At 42.5% G+C, this 17,866-nt stretch overlaps 1 protein-coding gene across 2 annotated transcripts in view; it reads right to left on the reverse strand.

The window, feature by feature from the left end:
• Positions 1 to 17,866, reverse strand: part of GSPT1 (G1 to S phase transition 1) — a 39,161-nt gene that overhangs the window by 11,254 nt on the left and 10,041 nt on the right. The window contains exons 2-9 of one of the 2 annotated variants that reach the window (XM_084763175.1): positions 14,004 to 14,045; positions 13,860 to 13,901; positions 12,486 to 12,710; positions 10,268 to 10,301; positions 3,818 to 3,895; positions 2,390 to 2,570; positions 986 to 1,140; positions 692 to 832 (exon numbers count right to left, since the gene is read on the reverse strand). In XM_084763175.1, the coding sequence (XP_084619301.1) occupies positions 692 to 832; positions 986 to 1,140; positions 2,390 to 2,570; positions 3,818 to 3,895; positions 10,268 to 10,301; positions 12,486 to 12,710; positions 13,860 to 13,901; positions 14,004 to 14,045 (898 nt within the window). Of the gene's footprint in view, positions 1 to 691; positions 833 to 985; positions 1,141 to 2,389; positions 2,571 to 3,817; positions 3,896 to 10,267; positions 10,302 to 12,485; positions 12,714 to 13,859; positions 13,902 to 14,003; positions 14,046 to 17,866 lie in introns of both variants that reach the window. The other variant, XM_084763174.1, reaches the window with a different exon arrangement.

The following is a 17,866-nucleotide window of genomic DNA, read 5'->3' on the forward strand; positions in this document are numbered from 1 at the left end:
AGAAAAGAAAGCTTTTTGGTTCTTTGGTGTGTTTGAGTAAGTGGGACTGGGAAATTGAATGGGGGTGGTGGATGGGGGCCTCATACTTGTAAGGCATCCACATACTGACTTGAGTTATAGGCCAAGGTGGAAAATGCCTGCAATGCAGGTAGTGCATGCACTATAATCCCAGCACTGGGGAGCAGACAGGCTGATCCCAGGGCTCTTTAGTCAGTCACTCCAGCCAAATCAGTTAGTTTCAAGTTCAGTTAACAACTGTCTCAAAAGATTAAGATGGAGGCTGGGCGTGGTGGCGCATGCCTTTAATCCCAGAGCTCAGGAGGCAGAGGTGGGCAGTTTTAGGCCAGCCTGGTCTTCAACGTGGTTCCAGGACAGCAAGGACAACAAGAGAAACCCTGCCTCTTAGAAAACGAAAAACAAAACAAGATTAAGATGGAAGTAATAGAAGAAATCATGTGGTGTCAACTCGTAACCAGTACATACATGAAAAGGGCAGGCACACCTTCACATTACACACCTAAGCATACAGCATATATACCAAAATAGTAACAACAACAATAATCCACCACATAGGTTTTTAAAAGGCAATGGTCCTAGTGTTTTTAAAACCAAGACTACAGCCAAAATCTCTTCCAATTACTATTAAGATATGCCAATCCTCCCTTTAAAGAAAGTAAGAAAGGTTACTCACATGTACCAAGGACAGAAATCTGATTGCTCTTTGAGATTTGCTCCCGTCAGTCCTGAGCAGGGCATAAAATGAATGTCCTTTTTGGGATTGAAGCCAACTTTTTTCAAAAATGGTACTAGTTTCTCTTTACATTCTTCATACCTATGAATATTTAGAAATAGCTCAATTATGCCAACTAAATGAACTCTAGTTTCATCAATAAACAAATTAAAGGTCAACAAAACTGGAAGAAACGCTGCAAACGATGACAAACCATCCATGACTTCACTGGCTCGTCTGTAAAGACCAGCTTACCTCTCATTGCTCCAGTTCACTGTGGGATCATCCATCTTATTTATAAGCACAATTAAGTGTTTGACACCTGCTGTCTTTGCCAACATCGCGTGTTCTCTTGTCTGTCCTCCTTTTTCGAATCCAGTTTCAAACTCTCCTTTCCTGGCTGAGATGACCTATTTCAAGAAATCAAGTAATTTATTCTTAGACACTCAGTGGTCTCTCTGCCCTGCTATCCGGCCTATCAGGCCCCATCCGACCCCGTCACCACCAAATCTGGAAGCAAAGTGCCTATGGTTCTTTAAGAAGGCATTCCAAGGAACTGGGAGCAAACGGGTTACAATGGACAGGTCCAATCACATAGTGTCTGAATGGCTTAAGGATGTGAGGGTTTCAAGTCCTTTGCGCACACCTTTAATCCCAGCACAGGAGGCAGAGGCAGGTGGCTCTGTGAGCTGGAGGCCAGCCTGGTCTACAAAGCCAATCAAGGACAGACAGGGCTATTATACACACAAACGCTGTCTCAAAAACCAAAAATGGAAAATACAAAAAAACAAAAACAAAAAAACAAGAGCGAGTTCTACGACAGGCCAATGAAACCCTGTCTTGGAGTAAGCAAAAACAAAAGCCAAACAAACAAACAAACCCAAAAGATCTGAGGTTGAGCGGGTATGGCTCATTAGTGGAGCTGTTCCTATGTGCTGTGCCAAGTATCAAAACAAACAGTTCACATACTTTCTTTTCATGGTAAGGATGTGTAAGGCAGTTGTTTAGCAATTTCAGGGTCCCAGGACCAATGATTACTATGCGTGTGTGTGGGTGCCAGCTAAGGCCAGAAGCATCAGACAGATATCCTTGGATGACTTACAGCCAATTCTGAGCCACCAGACAAGGATGCTAAGAATCAAACTCAAGTCCTCTGCAAAAGCAGTATGTACTGTTAACCACTAAACCACCTCTCCAGCCCCTACTGGGTTTAATCTCTAATACTATAAACAAAACAGAACAAAAATTCTAAGAGAATATGCTCAGCCACCACGCCTTTAATCCCAGCACTTGGGAGGCAGAGGCAGGTGGATCTCTGTGAGCTGGAGGCCAGCCTGGTCTACAAAGCTAGTCAAGGACAGCCAGGGCTATTATAGAGAAACCCTGTCTCAAAAACCAAAACCAAACGCCCTCCCCCCCAATCCCACAACTTTTAAAGAGTGAATTAGAATGTTAAAGTTAGGATTGTGGAGCACACCTTAAATTAGAGGCAAGACCAGGCCTGCCAGAGTTTCATGGAGAGACCCTGTTTCACAAATCAGTGATAGAGAACTTGCATAGCAATACACAAAGGCCATGGGTTCAAGCCTTTCCAGAGGAAAAGAAAGATACAGCCTTGGCTATTAGTAAACACGCACAGGATAAAAATGTCTTTCTTACCAGTACAGCCAAGTCAGCTTGAGAGGCACCGCCAATCATATTTGGGACAAAGCTCTTATGGCCAGGAGCATCTAGAATTGTAAAATGCTTCTTTTCTGTTTCAAAATAGGCACGGCCCACTTCTACTGTTTTACCCTTGTCTCGTTCTTCCTGATTTGTGTCTAAGGCCCAAGATAAGTACCTGGAAGAATTTTTAAAAGAATACATGATTATCTTTACAGATTAAAAAAAAAAAAACTTTATTTGTCTATGAGTGCTTTATCTGCTAACGAGGGCATCAGATTACATTATAGATGGTTGTGAGCCACCACGTGGTTGCTGGGAATTGAACTCAGGACCTCTTGAAGAACAGGCAGTGCTCTTAGCCACTGAGCCATCTCTCCAGCCCCATGATTATCTTTAAAACATTAGTCTACCATTAAACATGTTATTAAATGTGACATCTAGTTTCACATCCACTATTCATCTGTATCATAAAGACTAGTAAAATAAAAACAAAAGAATTCAATATGCATTGTTATGATTCAAATAGAACATTTGCATATTCAACTAGTTTATAAGCAAACATTATTCGTAAGGTAAAATGACAACATGGGGAAAAAGACTATAACTCCAGTATCAGGGAGACTGAGGCAGGAGAATACTGAATGTTTAGAGACAATGCTGGACTACATATCAAAATCCTGTAAGAAAGGTCACAGAAACAAGGAGCAGCAAAGATGAGTGACAGTATGACTATTATGGTTTCAGGGAAATGTCTGCCGCCTCAGTCTTGGGCATGGGATACTCAGCCCACAGCTGGTAGTGCTGCGTGCGGAGGCTTAGAAAGGGGACCCTGTTGGAAGACGTGTGTCACTGAAGGCTGGCTTAGAGAGCTTAAAGCTTTACACTTCTAGGCGGCTCTTGGCTTGCCATTCCAGCCACCGTGACTGCTTGCGGCCCTGCAGCCCAGCCACGATGGATTTGTATCCCTCTAGAACTCTAAGTCCAAATATCTCTTCCGTCTAGAAGTTGTTTCTGGTCATGATGTTTAATCACAGCAATAGAAAAAGCAACTACTACAAGTAGCCCCAATGTCACAGAGTGAAAGAGTCAAGCCCTTATTTTACTTTTCTAACTATATGGCAGATATAGGATATAGTCATTGTAAAGCCAGGAAGAAGCAGGCACAGTAGCGCACACCTGTAATCCCATCCCTTGGGAGGCAGATCTCTGTGAGTTCAAGGCCAGCCTGGTCTATGAAGTGAGTCCAGGACAGCCAAGGCTACACAGAGAAGCCCTGTCTCGAAAAACCAAAAAAAGAAAAAGAAAAAGAAAAAAAGACTGGGCCTGGCTGAGAAATATGTATTTGAACAGAATACAAAAACATTAAGGGTACCACCATGTTTCCTTGAAAGTCGCTCATAGTATCATACAAGTTTACTATACCAAGTTTCTCTGTTTTTTTCTTTAGCTTCTCGTTCATATTTCTCAAGTGTCCTTTTGTCGACCATTCCAGTCAAATACCTGAAAAAGAAGCACATACTTAGTACCTTAGCAAAGCAGGGAACACTTAAAGCACTAGAAGGGAATCTGAACTACAGAAAAGAAGCTATTAAAACCAGAATTTCATTTATCCGTGTGTGCACCAGCATGGTGTACATGGGGAGGGCAGGACAGTAGCAGCAGTCAGTCTTCCTCTTCTACTGCATGTGTCCAAGGGTTGTCAGAGCTGCTCAACTTTGCCCACTAAGCCATCTCACTAGGCAGAAACCTAGCTTAAATATAAAAAGGACATATATCTACACACCTATATAAGAATATACATATATATGACAGATAGAAAACATTATTGATATCACAATACTCACAGGACATGAAATATATTATGACTTCTGTGATTTTTGTTGTTGTTTTTTGAGACAGGGTTTCTCTGTGTAGACCAGGCTGGCCTTGAACTCAAGAGATCTGCCTGCCTCTGGCTCCTAAGTGCTTAAAGACATGTGCTGCCACCACTCAGGTTATGTTATTCTTAAAGAATGTCGGGAGCCAGGCATGGTGGCACACGCCTTTAAGCTCAGCACTCAGGAGTCAGACACAGGTAGACTGATGTGAAGTCGAGGCCAGCCTGGTCTACAAAACAAGTCCAGGGCAGCCAAGGCTACACAGAGAAACTCTGTCTCAAAAAACAAAACAACAACAACATAAAAAAAAAACAAAAACCAAAAATGTATTCGGGGCTGGAGAGGTGGCTCAGAGGTTAAGAGCATTGTCTGTTCTTCCAAAGGTCCTGAGTTCAATTCCCAGCAACCACATGGTGGCTCACAACCATCTATAAGTAGATCTGATTCCCTCTTCTGGCATGCTGGCACACATGCCGGCAGAACACTGCATAAATAATAAATAAATCTTAAGGGCTGGGAGTGGTGGCACACACCTTTAATCCCAGCACTTGGGATGCAGAGGCAGGTGGATCTCTATGAGTGTGAGACCAGCTTCATCTACAGTGAGTGCCAGAGCTATAGAGAGAAACCCTGTCTCAAAAAAAATAAAAAAATAAAAAAATAAAAATCTTTAAATTGCTAAGGTCAGGGGCTAGAGAGATGACTCAGCAGTTCTGCTGTTGTTCTTCGGGAAGATCCCAGTTCAGTTTGCAGGACTCTGACCAGGCAGCTCACAGCCACCTGTAACCCCAACTCCAGGAGAGCCAGCATTCCTCCTGGTCTCCCATACGCATACATTTTAGAAAAGGGAGGTGGGACTGGAGAGATGGTTCAGCAGTTAAGAGCACTTGCTGCTTTTGTAGAGGACCCAGGTTTGGTTCCCAGCACCCACATGGAAACCTGTCACTACAATTCCAGGAGATCCAACAGTCTTTTCTAGCCTGCTCAGGTACACGCGCACACACACAAGCAGGCAAGCATACACAGAAACCCAATAATTTTCTTTAAAAAAAAAAATGGAAAAGCAAATGAACTTCTATTAAGATCTGTTGTTTAATATTATAAATGATCTTCAAACTTACCAGGTATGGTGGCACCCTACAGGCAGACAGACAAACCAACCAACCAGAACTAATAACCAACAGTTGAAGCTTTTGACCCTGAAGTGTTTGTTTGTTTGCTTTAAGCAGTGCTGAGGACTGAATCCAAGACTTTATGCATGTCTGATGAGTTAGTACTTTTGACACTTGCATTCCCAGCACTAGTTTTTCAGTTTTGACTACCGTACTATGTAGTTTGTGCATGATTTTCACATTAGGTAAAAAGGATTATAGGAACGTCGTATTGTTTCTGCAATCTTTCTACAACGTACCCACATGCATGTGAACATGTAAGACTAAAAATTCGTAAAATAGCTTTAGTCAATATAAGACTACACTGTCTGACTAACTCACTAGCCTGCTAAATCTTTTCAATCTAAATCAAAGCTCCCGTAACTCTCATTCCAAATATTACCCACATAATTACCTACAATATGTTCTTCACAATCTGAATGGAAAAAAAAGAAAGAAAGAAAAAGAAAAGAAAACAAGCCATAAAAAAGCAGGACATGGTGGCACACACCTTTAATCCCAGCACTCGGATCGCTGTGAGTTCGAGGACAGCCTGGTCTACAAAGTGAGTCCAGGATAGCTAAGGCTACACAGAGAAAACCTGTCTCGAAAAACCAAAAAAAAAAAGAAACTATAAAAAAGCCACCACAACTATAGCCCACCAACAAAAAAACATACTGTCTAAAATAGGCACAATAACACTTACACCCACAGAACCTTATTAGCTAACTAAAGTCTGGGAGGCAGGCACGGTGGTACATGCCTGTAATCCCAGCACTCGGGGAGGCAAAGGCAGGCACTCTGTGAGTTCGAGGCCAACTTGGTCTACAAAGGGAGTCCAGGACAGCCAGGGCTATTACACAGAGAAATCCTGTCTCAAAAAACAAACCAAAACCAAAACCAAAACAAACAAACAAACAGACAGACAAAAAACAAAGCGAGTCCAAGATAGCCAAGTCTACATAAAGAAAACCTGTCTCGAAAAACCAAAACTAAAGCAAACCAAAACAAAAAGACGTCTGGATTACCACTTAAAACTACTCAACCAAGCAATACAACAGCATGTCCTCAGGTTCTCTGATGACTGACTGTGAACAAATAGTACTAAATTCATAAAAGGAATCAGAATTTTAGGACCTCTTAATTAATTACAAAGATGTGTCAAATTGGGAAGGCAGCCCAGTGGGAAGGATTTATTCCACAAGTCTTTACAATTCTAGTTCAGATCTCTAGAACTCAGACACAGTAGCACCACGTCTCCATTTACAGGGAGATAGGAAGCTAGCCTGGGGAGTAGGAGGTGGCAGCCAGCCCAATACACAGCAATAAACAAGGGACCATATCTCAAACAAGAGACCATATCTCAAATAAGGTGGAAGGCAAAGACTGAGGATTCCTTCGTCCTCCATATATATACCATGGCATGTACACACACACACACACACACACACACACACACACACACACACACACACACACTTTTTTAAAGTTGTCAATAACCAGCCAGGTGTAGTGGCACACAAACTTTAATCCTAGTACTCAAGAGGCAGAGGCAGGTGGATCTCTGTGAGTTCAAGGCCAGCCTGGTCTACAAAGCAAGTCCAGGACAGCCAGGGCTACAGAGAGAAAAACAAACCAAAGAGGCAATACTAAAATGCATTACTAGAGGTCTGTCGGTGTCTTTTCAAGTAGGTGGCTTGTACAAAATGGTAAAAAATCAGGGCTGCAGTAATGGCTCAGTGGTTATAGCACTTGTCACACACATGGGAACTTTGGATCCCCAGAACCCATGTAAGTGTCAGATGGAGAGGCAGGTTTGTCTGACTCTTAGTCCAGCCTCAGAGACAAAGACAGAACCCTGCAGTAAGATCAAATCAGAGAGCTCTGGGTTGAAACTCTGCTCAATGAATACGCTAACACCTATCTTGTATGTCTTCATTATGCAAACACTATGTGTAGACTAACATATATACATGTGAACATGTATACACACTCACACCTCTCCCCCTCTTCAATTAAAAATAAAAAATTCTTGGAATGATGGCCAGACTACTTGCCTTTGATTAAATCTACATAAATTTCAGGAGCAAAAATCAGCTTATTCATGACTCAGAATCAAACTTTTGGTTTTGCAGAGCTCTTGTTTAGTACCAGGATCCTGTGTTAGGAAACCCAATCCAACCCAACCAAACACAGTGCTTGCTGCTCTTGCCGAGGAACCGGGTTCACTTCCAGGCACCCACATGGCAGTTCATAACCATCTTTAACTACTTCAAGGTGGCATAACACCCCCACCCCTCAACTCCCCCTCCCCCACCCAAGAATAGGTTTCTCTGTGCAGCCCTGGCTATTTTAGAACCTGTCTGTAGTCCAGGCTGGCCTGAAACTCAGAGATCTACCTAACTCTGCCTCCCAAATGCTGGCATTAAAGGTATGCACCACTACTGCCCTGCTGACAAGGACACAAGGCATGCACACAGTGCACATACGTATATGAAAACACTCATACACATAAAATAAAAATAAAAAACAAACAAACAAACCCCAAAACACTAATATTAGCTTATTGCTTATTCTTGGGCAAAAATCAAGCAACACAAAGCCCAGTTAATATTACAGTGCTGAACGCCTCCATTACAGACAAAAAAGGGCATGTAAACACACACACACACACACACACACACACACACACACACACACACACACACACACACACACACCCTATTCAGCTGACACTAGCAATAGTACACCACAGAGAAGGATATTTAGCTTGGTGATCGGTGACTGGGAGCTATCGGTCACTTTCACTGCCAGCATCAAAAGGAAGATCAGATTACCCAGGAAAAGATCAAAGTTAGAAGTCTGGTTTCTAGGGGGCTCAGCGGTTAAGAGCCTTCACTGGCTGCTCTGAGGACCCAGGTTCAATTCCCAGTACCCACATGGCAGCTCACGAGTGTTGGTATCTCCAGTTCTGGTGGGTATGACTGCCCTCACACCGATAAACACGCAAGCAAAGCACTAATGCACACAAATAAGATTTTTTAAAAAGTATGGTTTCTATTTAAAGAAGAGGGGCTGGAGAAAGGGCTCAGTGGTTAAGAGTACTTAAAACCCAGTTCTGTTCCTAGCACCCACATCAGACAGCTCAAAACTACTGTAATTCTCATTCTAAGGGGGTTTGTTCAGCAACCTCTTCTGGCCTCCACCCCCACCTACGTGTGTGGATGCATACTCACAACACACACATATATGCATACACATAAAACTGAATATCTTTGTCGGGCGTGGTGGCACACGCCTTTAATCCCAGCACTCGAGAGGCAGAGGCAGGCAGATGGCTGATAGCTGTGAGTTCGAGACCAGCCTGGTCTACAAAGTGAGTCTAGGACAGCCAGGGATACACAGTGAAACCCTGGCTCAAAAAATAAACAAACAAACAAACAAACTTAGCTTCTTTTAAAATTTTGTTACTGTTTGAGACAAGTTCTTTTTATATACCACTGGCTGGCCTGGAATTCTATGCACACAAGGCTGGCCTTAAACTCACAGAGATCCACCTGCTTGTGCTTCCCAAGTGCTGGGATTAATTAAACAGTCTGCAGCACCATACAATGCCCAGCCAAAACACAATATACATGCATATACATATGCATGCATGCATACACACACACACACACACACACACACACACACACACACACACACACGAGATGGCTTGGAGGTTAAAAGCACTGGCTTTTAAAGGTCCTTTTCTAAAGGACCCAGGTTCAATTCTTGCACCCACATGGAAGCTCACAACTGTCTGTTCCAGTTCCAGGGGATCTGACACAAACATACATGCAGGCAAAACAGCAATGCACATAAAATAAATATAAATTTAAAAAAGAAAAGAAATACATTTTTTAAAAAGAGGGAATGGGGCTGAGCGGTGGTGGCCCACACCTTTAATCCCAGCACTTGGAGGCAGAGGCAGGCAGATCGCTGTAAGTTCAAGGCCAGCCTGTCTACAAAGCGGTTCAGGAAAGCCAAAGCTACACAGAGAAACTCTGTCTCAAAAAACCAAAAAAGAATGGGAAGATCACTTTGTCAGTAAGAGCTCGTGTTCTGCAAGCAGGAGCAACAAGTTCAAAGCCCTAGTAGTATCCACATAAAACACTGGGCATGGAGATGGGTGTGGTAGTACATAGCCCTGCCTCAAAACAAACAAACAAACTAGGCGTGGCTTCCTGTGGCTGTAACTTCAGCACTGGGTGGGGTGGTAGGATGGGACAGACAGGCAGATTCCAAAAGCTGTGTGGCTACAGCCAGTCAACTCAAACCAGAAAGCCTCTGATTCAGTAAGAGACTCATCCCAATGCAATAAAGCAGACAGCAACAGGAAGGCACGTGATTTCCTGGTACAGCATTTGCATGTACAGGCACATAAACACATATAAACACCAACATGCATAAACATGCACAAACATGCACACCATATTGTTTTCTCTCTTTCTTTCTTTCTTCCAAGACAGGGTTTCTCTTATGTATAACCATGGTTGTTTTGTTTCTTAAAGACAAATTTCAGAAACACAGTGTTCCACGAGTCTGACAGTGATTAAGAACAAACGATGACACTACCAAAAAAAAATTATTTAATACTTGCCTTCCCTAGAGATGATTTTATTATTATTATTATTATTATTATTATTATTATTATTATTATTATTATTATTATTATTATTATTAACATTTCTACCTTAATGTGATAACCAATTTTTATCTCAATTGTGGCAACAGGAACGCTTACAATGCCTGAAATTTACCTAATCAAACTAACTCTACCATTAGAGAAAAGAGAGACTTACATTATTTGCCCTCCTATGGTCGACTTGCCCGCATCTAAAAGGAACAGCAAAAATATTGGAACATAAGTTAAAAACAACCAATATATAAAACTGCAGTGATTTTGTTTTGTTTTGTTTTTTGAGACAAGGTTTCTCTGTGTAGCCCTGGCTGTCCTGGAACTCACTAAGATCCCCCTGCCTCTGAGTGCTGGGATTCAAGGCCTGTGCCCTCATTGCCTAGTGATTTTCTTTTTTAAATCATGTATAATCAAGGTTTGCAAAGTCAATTGAACTGTAATAGAATTTAGAGATTAAATCCTAGAGACTTTCTCCCACATGCAATGAACCAGGCTAAGAAGCCCTATAGGGCAATGGTAACTGAGACATACTTTCCTGGTAAGGAAGAATTTGTTTGTTTGAGACAGGGTTTCTCTGTGTATCCTTGGCTGTTTTGGACTCTTTGTAGACCAGGCTGCCCTTGAACTCACAGAGATCCGTCTGCCTCTGCCTCCTGAGTGCTAGGACTAAAGGCGTGTGCCACCATGCCCAGCTTTGAAAGACTATAAGAAATAATTTTTTTAAAAAGATTGTTGTAAGGGCTGGAGAGATGGCTCAGAGGCTAAGAGCACTGACTGCTCTTCCAGAGGTCCTGAGTTCAATTCCCAGCAACCACATGGTGGTTCACAACCATCTAGAATGTATTCTGATGCCCTCTTCTGGCCTACAGGTGTACATGCAGGCAGAGCATTGTATGCACAATAGTAAATAAATAAATGTTAAAAAAAAAAAAAAAAGCTAGAGAGGTGGCTCAGTGGTTAAGAGCACTGTTTGTTCTTCCAAAGGCCCTAGTTCAATTCCCAGCAACCACATGGTGGCTCACAACCATCTATAATGAGATCTGGTGCCCTCTTCTGGCAAGCAGAATACTGCACAAATAATAAATGAATAAATCTTTAAAAAAAAAAAAAAAAAAAGGTCTTTGTGGACCTTCAGCTAGCAGCACAGTTCCAGAGAATACACATTCCCCAGATAGCCATAGAGGAGTGTAGCTAAAGGCCAGGATCACAGGCCTATGTCAGGCCATGTGAGCAGATGTCCTCTCACTTTAGGACACAGAGCAAGCATTCCTTCACAGATTTCAGAGTTGGTTTTCTGGAAAGGGCGTGATATATTAAAGGGGGTAAGTCAAGCATGCCGAGGCCCATCCACAACACTACAGCTCAGGAGGCTGAAGCAGGAAGAGCCCGTGGAAGGCCAGCCTGGACTACTACAGAGCGAGTCCCTGTCTCCAGGTAGAATTCGGGATTTTCTTCTCTGACAATTTGACGATAAGTCAGAAAACATAAAATGAGGTCTTGTTTGTTTGGCTAAATCAGATACTTGGCAAGTACCCAGAAGTTACTCTACAAATTTCATACAAAATTAAGCTGAATAGTAAGTGTTAACAAAGCCAGGACAGCCAAAGCTACACAGAGAAATCCTGTCTTAAAAAAAACAAAATAAATGAATAAATAAATTAATTAATAACAATGTTAACTCCATTAAAAGGAACATATCAAATAAAGATAACACAAAAAATATGCACACTTCTTGGCTACTAATTAAGAGATATTACAGTATGACAAGCAATTGCCAATGGTCTACAGACTAAATAAGAATCCATTATATACACACTGAAGTTCATTTTCTTCCTCGATGCCGTTACAAAACAGTTCATCTGCCCAAACTTCAAAAACAAAGAGCTGGCAAAAAAATTTTGTCAGCTGAATCAAGTTTAAAAAATAAAAAAGCAGACCAGGCATGGTGGCACACACCTTTAATCACTGGGGAGGCAGAGGCAGGTGGATTGCTGTGACTTAAAGGCTAGCCTGGTCTATAAAAAGCGAGTCCAGGACAGTTAGGACAGTTATACAGAGAAATCCTGTCTTGAAAAACATTAAAAAAAAAAAAGCCAGGCACGTGGCTTTAATTCCAACACTTGGGAGGCAGAGGTAGGCAGAGTTTGAGGCCAGCATGGTCTACAGATTGAATTCCAGGACAGCCAGGGCTATACTGAGAAACTTTCTTGCAAAATAACAACAACAAAGGCACTTTACATGTGGCCTGCAGTGAGCTCTCAGTGCTGACTGTGTATGCAGAGCATTATAGACGTTCAGTATTCTGACTCAGTTTTACTCTACACTTTGATGTTTCCAGTAAACTCTGGTCACTGCTTAGGAGTTCTATGAGGACAACTTACCAACATGCCCGATGAATACTACATTTACATGCTCTTTCTTAGGAGCACCTGGTGGTGCCACCACCGACTTGGGTTTTGGTATTTCTTCTTCCTCTTCCATCATCTCTTGGGTGCTCTCCTCTGCTGGCCTTCCATCTCCTGAGGAGCCACCTCCCGGCTCTGCTTCACTTATTTCTTCTTTGTGTTCCCATGATTCTTCTGGGGACATTTCTGTCTCTCCATTTTCTACTGAAGAAAGATATTTTAATTCAATATCCGGAAAAAGACCTGCCGGCCTTTTAACCACCCAGGCTTTAAAGCAGCAAGTACAAGTCACTTAAGCCCCTCTCCTGACACCCATGACACACAAAGAGATGGGTAGGTTTTCAAGCTGGCCTTGGTGCCGACAGCAGAGCCTTAAACCAGAACTGATACCATTAACACACAGCTATCCTAGATGGTGTCATTTCCTAAGAGTAGACTGCATGTAAACAAGCAAGCCACCACTCCCAACACCAGCTATGTCCTGATAGATGGGGGGGAATGGTAAGTATAAAAATCTGAATAAGGAGTGTGAAAAAAACTTAAGAGGTAAATTTTCTATATAAATAATAACTCTTTGGCATCAACATCAATAGCCACCTTGGAAATAGGAAGCTTTTAAGAGTAATGAAAGTTTTTTTGTTTGTTTGTTTTGTTTTTCCGACACATGGTTTCTCTGGGCAACAAGAGTCCTGGCTGTCCTGGACTAACTCTGTAGACCAGGCTGGCCCAGAACCCAGAGATCCAAGTGCCTCTGCTCCCGAACACTGTTGTCAAAGACGTGTGCCACCATGCCTGGTATGAAGGTGTTTTCTAAAGGATGGACGTTTTTGATGAAATGTCAGAGCTAGAAAGAATGGGGCATGCCCGTAATCCCAGCATTCTCAAAGTAGAGACGATAGGTTCAAGTAGTTCAAGGCCATCTTGGCAAGTTTGGCAGCTAGACTACAAAGACCCAGTCTCAAGAAACAACAGCAAAAAAGAAGCTGGGCATGGTAATGCACATTTTTAATCCCAGCAATCTGTGAGTCCCAGCAACTTCTCTACAGAAGGAGATGCAGAAAAGCCAGGGCTGTCAGACAGAGAAACTTTCATTTAAAAAGCAACCCTCCCCAAGCAACAAGGACAACCTTTAAATTAGCTAGCAACCCTCTACTCAATTCCATTTGCAGGCACTAATTTGTCAAGGCTGTGTTAATGCTCAGTTTGCTATACTTTTAAATTCTAATAGCAAAAAAGTCAGCGTGGTTTAAGCACAGACACTTCAGTCATCAGAATACTTACATTTGTACCTTAAATCTGGAGAGTGAAAGAGTTTCATATTACTGTATTAGTATAGTCAGAAATTCTTACCAACAGGTTCCGAAAGTTCCATGCTAACAGCTGAATTTGAACCTAGAGAAGAAAATTAAAATACAATATATACTCATAAAACAGTATCTAATTTTATACATAGATAACATAATTGTTTTCTTGGTTAGACATTAAAATAATTACCTTCACACAATAATGGCTGTTCTTGAGAGGACTCCACAGGCACTGGTTAAGAAAAGTAAGTGCTATTAGACATTGAGCTATATCGTATATTCTTATCTTCTAACATAATAAAAGCAGCCATTCAATGACATCACACACCTCAGCAATCAGAACAACGGTAGTTAAATGGGTTTCAAATCAGAAGTCTGTTTAGAACACTTTAAAAAAACTACCAATTGCAGACAACTTAAAGAAATCTGAGAACCAGCAAGATGGTTCAGCAAGTAAAGATCTCTCCACATACGGTGTGGTGGTGCACGCCTTTAATCTCAGCACTGGGGAGGCAGAGGCAGATGGTTTGGCTATTACACAGAGAAACCCTGTCTCTAAAAACAAAAATAAGATAAAATAGCTGCTACACAAACCTGACAAGCTGAGTTCAATGCTTGAGCCCATATAATTGTGGAAGAAGCCGGGCACTCAAAAAAGGTAGAAGAACCAATTCCACAAAGTAGTCTCTGGCCTCTACACCTGCGCCATACCATATTCACACCTGCACTTACACGCAACTACTAACTTAAAAACTCCACAGGAAGCAGGCAACTTTCAATTAATGGAAATATTAAAAACATTTTTCCAAATCTTTCCTCCACAGATATAAATATAGCACAAAGCCCAGAATAAAGCAAATGAATTTGGATTGTACTTATCTAACACATCTTTTTTTTTTTTTTCCGAGACAGGGTTTCTCTGTGTAGCCTTGGCTGTCCTGGTCTCACTTTGTAGACCAGGCTGGCCTCAAACTCACAATGATCCGCCCACCTCTGCCTCCTGAGTGCTGGGATTAAAGGCATGCGCCAGCACACCAGGCTCAAAATTATTATTATTTTTAAAGTAATTCTGATAAAGCCAGTTTTGTCCTGTTCTAGAACTCTAAGATCAAGCAACAATTCAGTTTGCAGTTGTCAAATGACAGATCTGCTTATACCATCTCTAGAGAGCTGTAGAGAAATATATTCTGCTACTCAAATATGTGAGCTTGGTTTCTTTATTCCTGAAAGCACCGATGACACTGCTGAAGATTTTCTAAGATGCAAAGACACAACAAAGAATTTGAAGTCATCTGACATACAACAATAGTGAATTTGTAACTTAGAAATGTCATCTTTTGTTCATTTTTTGTTCTTTTGTTTTTCAAGTTGGAGTTTCTCTGTGTAGCCTTGGCTGTCCTGGAACTCTTCTGTAGACCAGGCTGGCCTCGAACTCACAGCGATCCATCTGCCTCTGCCTCCCAAGTGCTGGGATTAAAAGGCGTGCGCCACCACTTCCCAGCTAGAAATGTCATCTTTTAAAGCCTTTGCACGGAATGTAGTAACACCTACAAGAATCATGGCTGTGGTGGCACACGCTTGTAATCACAGAATTTGGAGAACAGAGGCAAGAACTGGTGAGTTCCAGCCTGGTTACATGAGACTGTGCTTGGGAAAAACAAACAAATACCTGTTTTCAATACCATCAAATGTGGAGGCAAACAATTCCTATCTCTGATAAAGGGCAGTAACTTTATTATCATCACTACTACTCCAACTGCTGTTGTCTGTCTACACTAGACAAATCCAAGACCTAACACTCGCTACATCTTCGGTGTATGAGCGTTCTGCCTGCACGCATGTATGCGCACTGAAGGGACTCTGGCCAGAGCAAGGTGAGCGTGGCCCTGGCAGGCCTTGTCCTTCTCCCCAATTCCTTCCCTCTGTCTGATCACATTCCTAAAGCTGGCCACCAAGGTCCATTCCCTTATTTGGTCACTTCCTCTTCCTGGGGCTGACTACTAAGTCCAGCAATCAAAAGCGCCCTTTGGCTCACCTAATTAACATGCCCATCTAAAATGAAACACTGCATCCTAACGTGGTCTCCCCTTTTTCCTTTATAACCCACCATCTTCCTATGGGCTATGTCTGTCATCCAGAGACAGTCCTGTGTTCCTCTCTAGGGCAAACAGTCCTTCCCTCTCTTCCTTACACTTTTTCTCCCTGTCCCTTGTTCCCTTCCCTTTCTGCCTCTTGCTCTGTCTCCTGTCCCTCTGTCCCTTAACCCTACCATCTGTCCCTCTGGCACAAATAAACCTTTGTGCTGACAACTTGGTCCTGGGGTATCTTGAGCCGACTCCAAGGTTCCCTATATGTCTGACTGTTGGAGCCCCTGAAACTGGGGTTACAGATGGTTGTGAGCCACCAAGTGGCTGCTGGGAATCAAACCTGGGTCCTCTGTAGGAGCAACAAGTGTTCTTAAGCACTGAGTCTCTTATCTTTCTGAGACAAGGTCTCTCACTGAACCTGGGGCTCACTGATTAAACTAGACTGGCTAAGCCAGCAAGCCCAGTTTCTACCATTCCAGAGGTTGGAATTGTAAGCACGTGTCACTATATGGGCTTTTTATGTGTGCACTTAGGTTATCTTAGGTCCTCACACTTGAGCAGCCGAGTACTTCTCAGGCTGAGCCACATCCTCGGCCCAGGAGATCACTTCAATGTGGGACACACTGTTGTAGTTACTAGAACATACAAGAATAAAGCCCACAGAGAATCATTCCATCTTTCTAATAAATCCACATGATTCCAGACACGGGGGCACGGCTAGGGGCAGCTTCGGGCGTCATTCTCGGGAACACTGTCCACCTCCTTTGAGGTAGTCTTTCATTGGCTTGGAGCTGTCCTGTGAGCCAAGACTCTTCCCTGCCGACAATGCGTCCCCAGGGCTGGGATTCCAAGCACACTTCCCCCATGCCTGGCATTTTTATGTGGTTTCTGGGGATTGAACTTGGGGTTTGTTCTTTACAAGGCACTTTACTGACTGAGCTATTTCCCAGAAAGAATTATTTCATTTGAAAATACTTTGAAAAAAAAAAAGAAAAGAAAAGAAAAAAGAAAGTACTTCATAAAGGTGTGTTTCTGGAAAATGGAGTTAGTGCTGGAAAATTTGAAGCCATAACCTCATTGCATAGGATGGTCTCTGACTTCTTCCATTATTACATCTGAACCACAGAGGATTTAAGAAAGCAAGCCCTAGGCCGGGCGTGGTGGCGCACGCCTTTAATCCCAGCACTCGGGAGGCAGAGGCAGGCGGATCGCTGTGAGTTCGAGGCCAGCCTGGTCTACAAAGCGAGTCTAGGACAGCCAAGGCTACACAGAGAAACCTTGTCTCAAAAAACCAAAAAAAAAAAAAAAAAAAAGAAAGCAAGCCCTAATGTCATGTAACCACTGAGCCAACAGATGGACTCCGAATCTAGACAAACTGTTAAGGCCACGCTTATCAGTCGCCAGTAGAATGTGTGTGTCAAACACATTATGAGTAATACCAGAGGAGACTGAATGACAAAGGATTCAGTGTGCGTTTGTGACAGCTGGATATAAATGTTTGGTTTAAAAAACATTTTCTGTCCCAGCACTTGGGAGGCAGAGGCAGTCGGATTGCTGTGAGTTCAAGGCCAGCCTGGTCTACAAAGTGAGTCCAGGACAGCCAAGGCTACACAGAGAAGCCCTGTCTTGAAAAACCAAAAACAAAAACAAAAAAACACTTTCTGGTTCATTCCAAAAGCATTGCCTCACAAGTTTTGCCAGCCCTGTCATTAGGCTTTTGTGATCAAAGGTCTGAATGTTTCATGGAAAATTGTGGGACGCTACGGTCAACTAACCTTTGAGTCCTTTAATCTCATCACGGCATGCATTAGGAGGTGTGTATTAAGTACTTCATTAAATTCTGACACTTGATTCCCTCTGTAAACTTCATGATCTTAAATGTAGGGTAGTTTGAAAAATAAAACCAGCTGGGCGTGGTGGCGCACACCTTTAATCCCAGCACTCGGGAGGCAGAGGCAGGGGATCT

Source organism: Acomys minous, assembly GCF_964271855.1.
Source record: "Acomys minous genome assembly, chromosome: 16".
NCBI classification, from domain to species: domain Eukaryota; kingdom Metazoa; phylum Chordata; class Mammalia; order Rodentia; family Muridae; genus Acomys; species Acomys minous.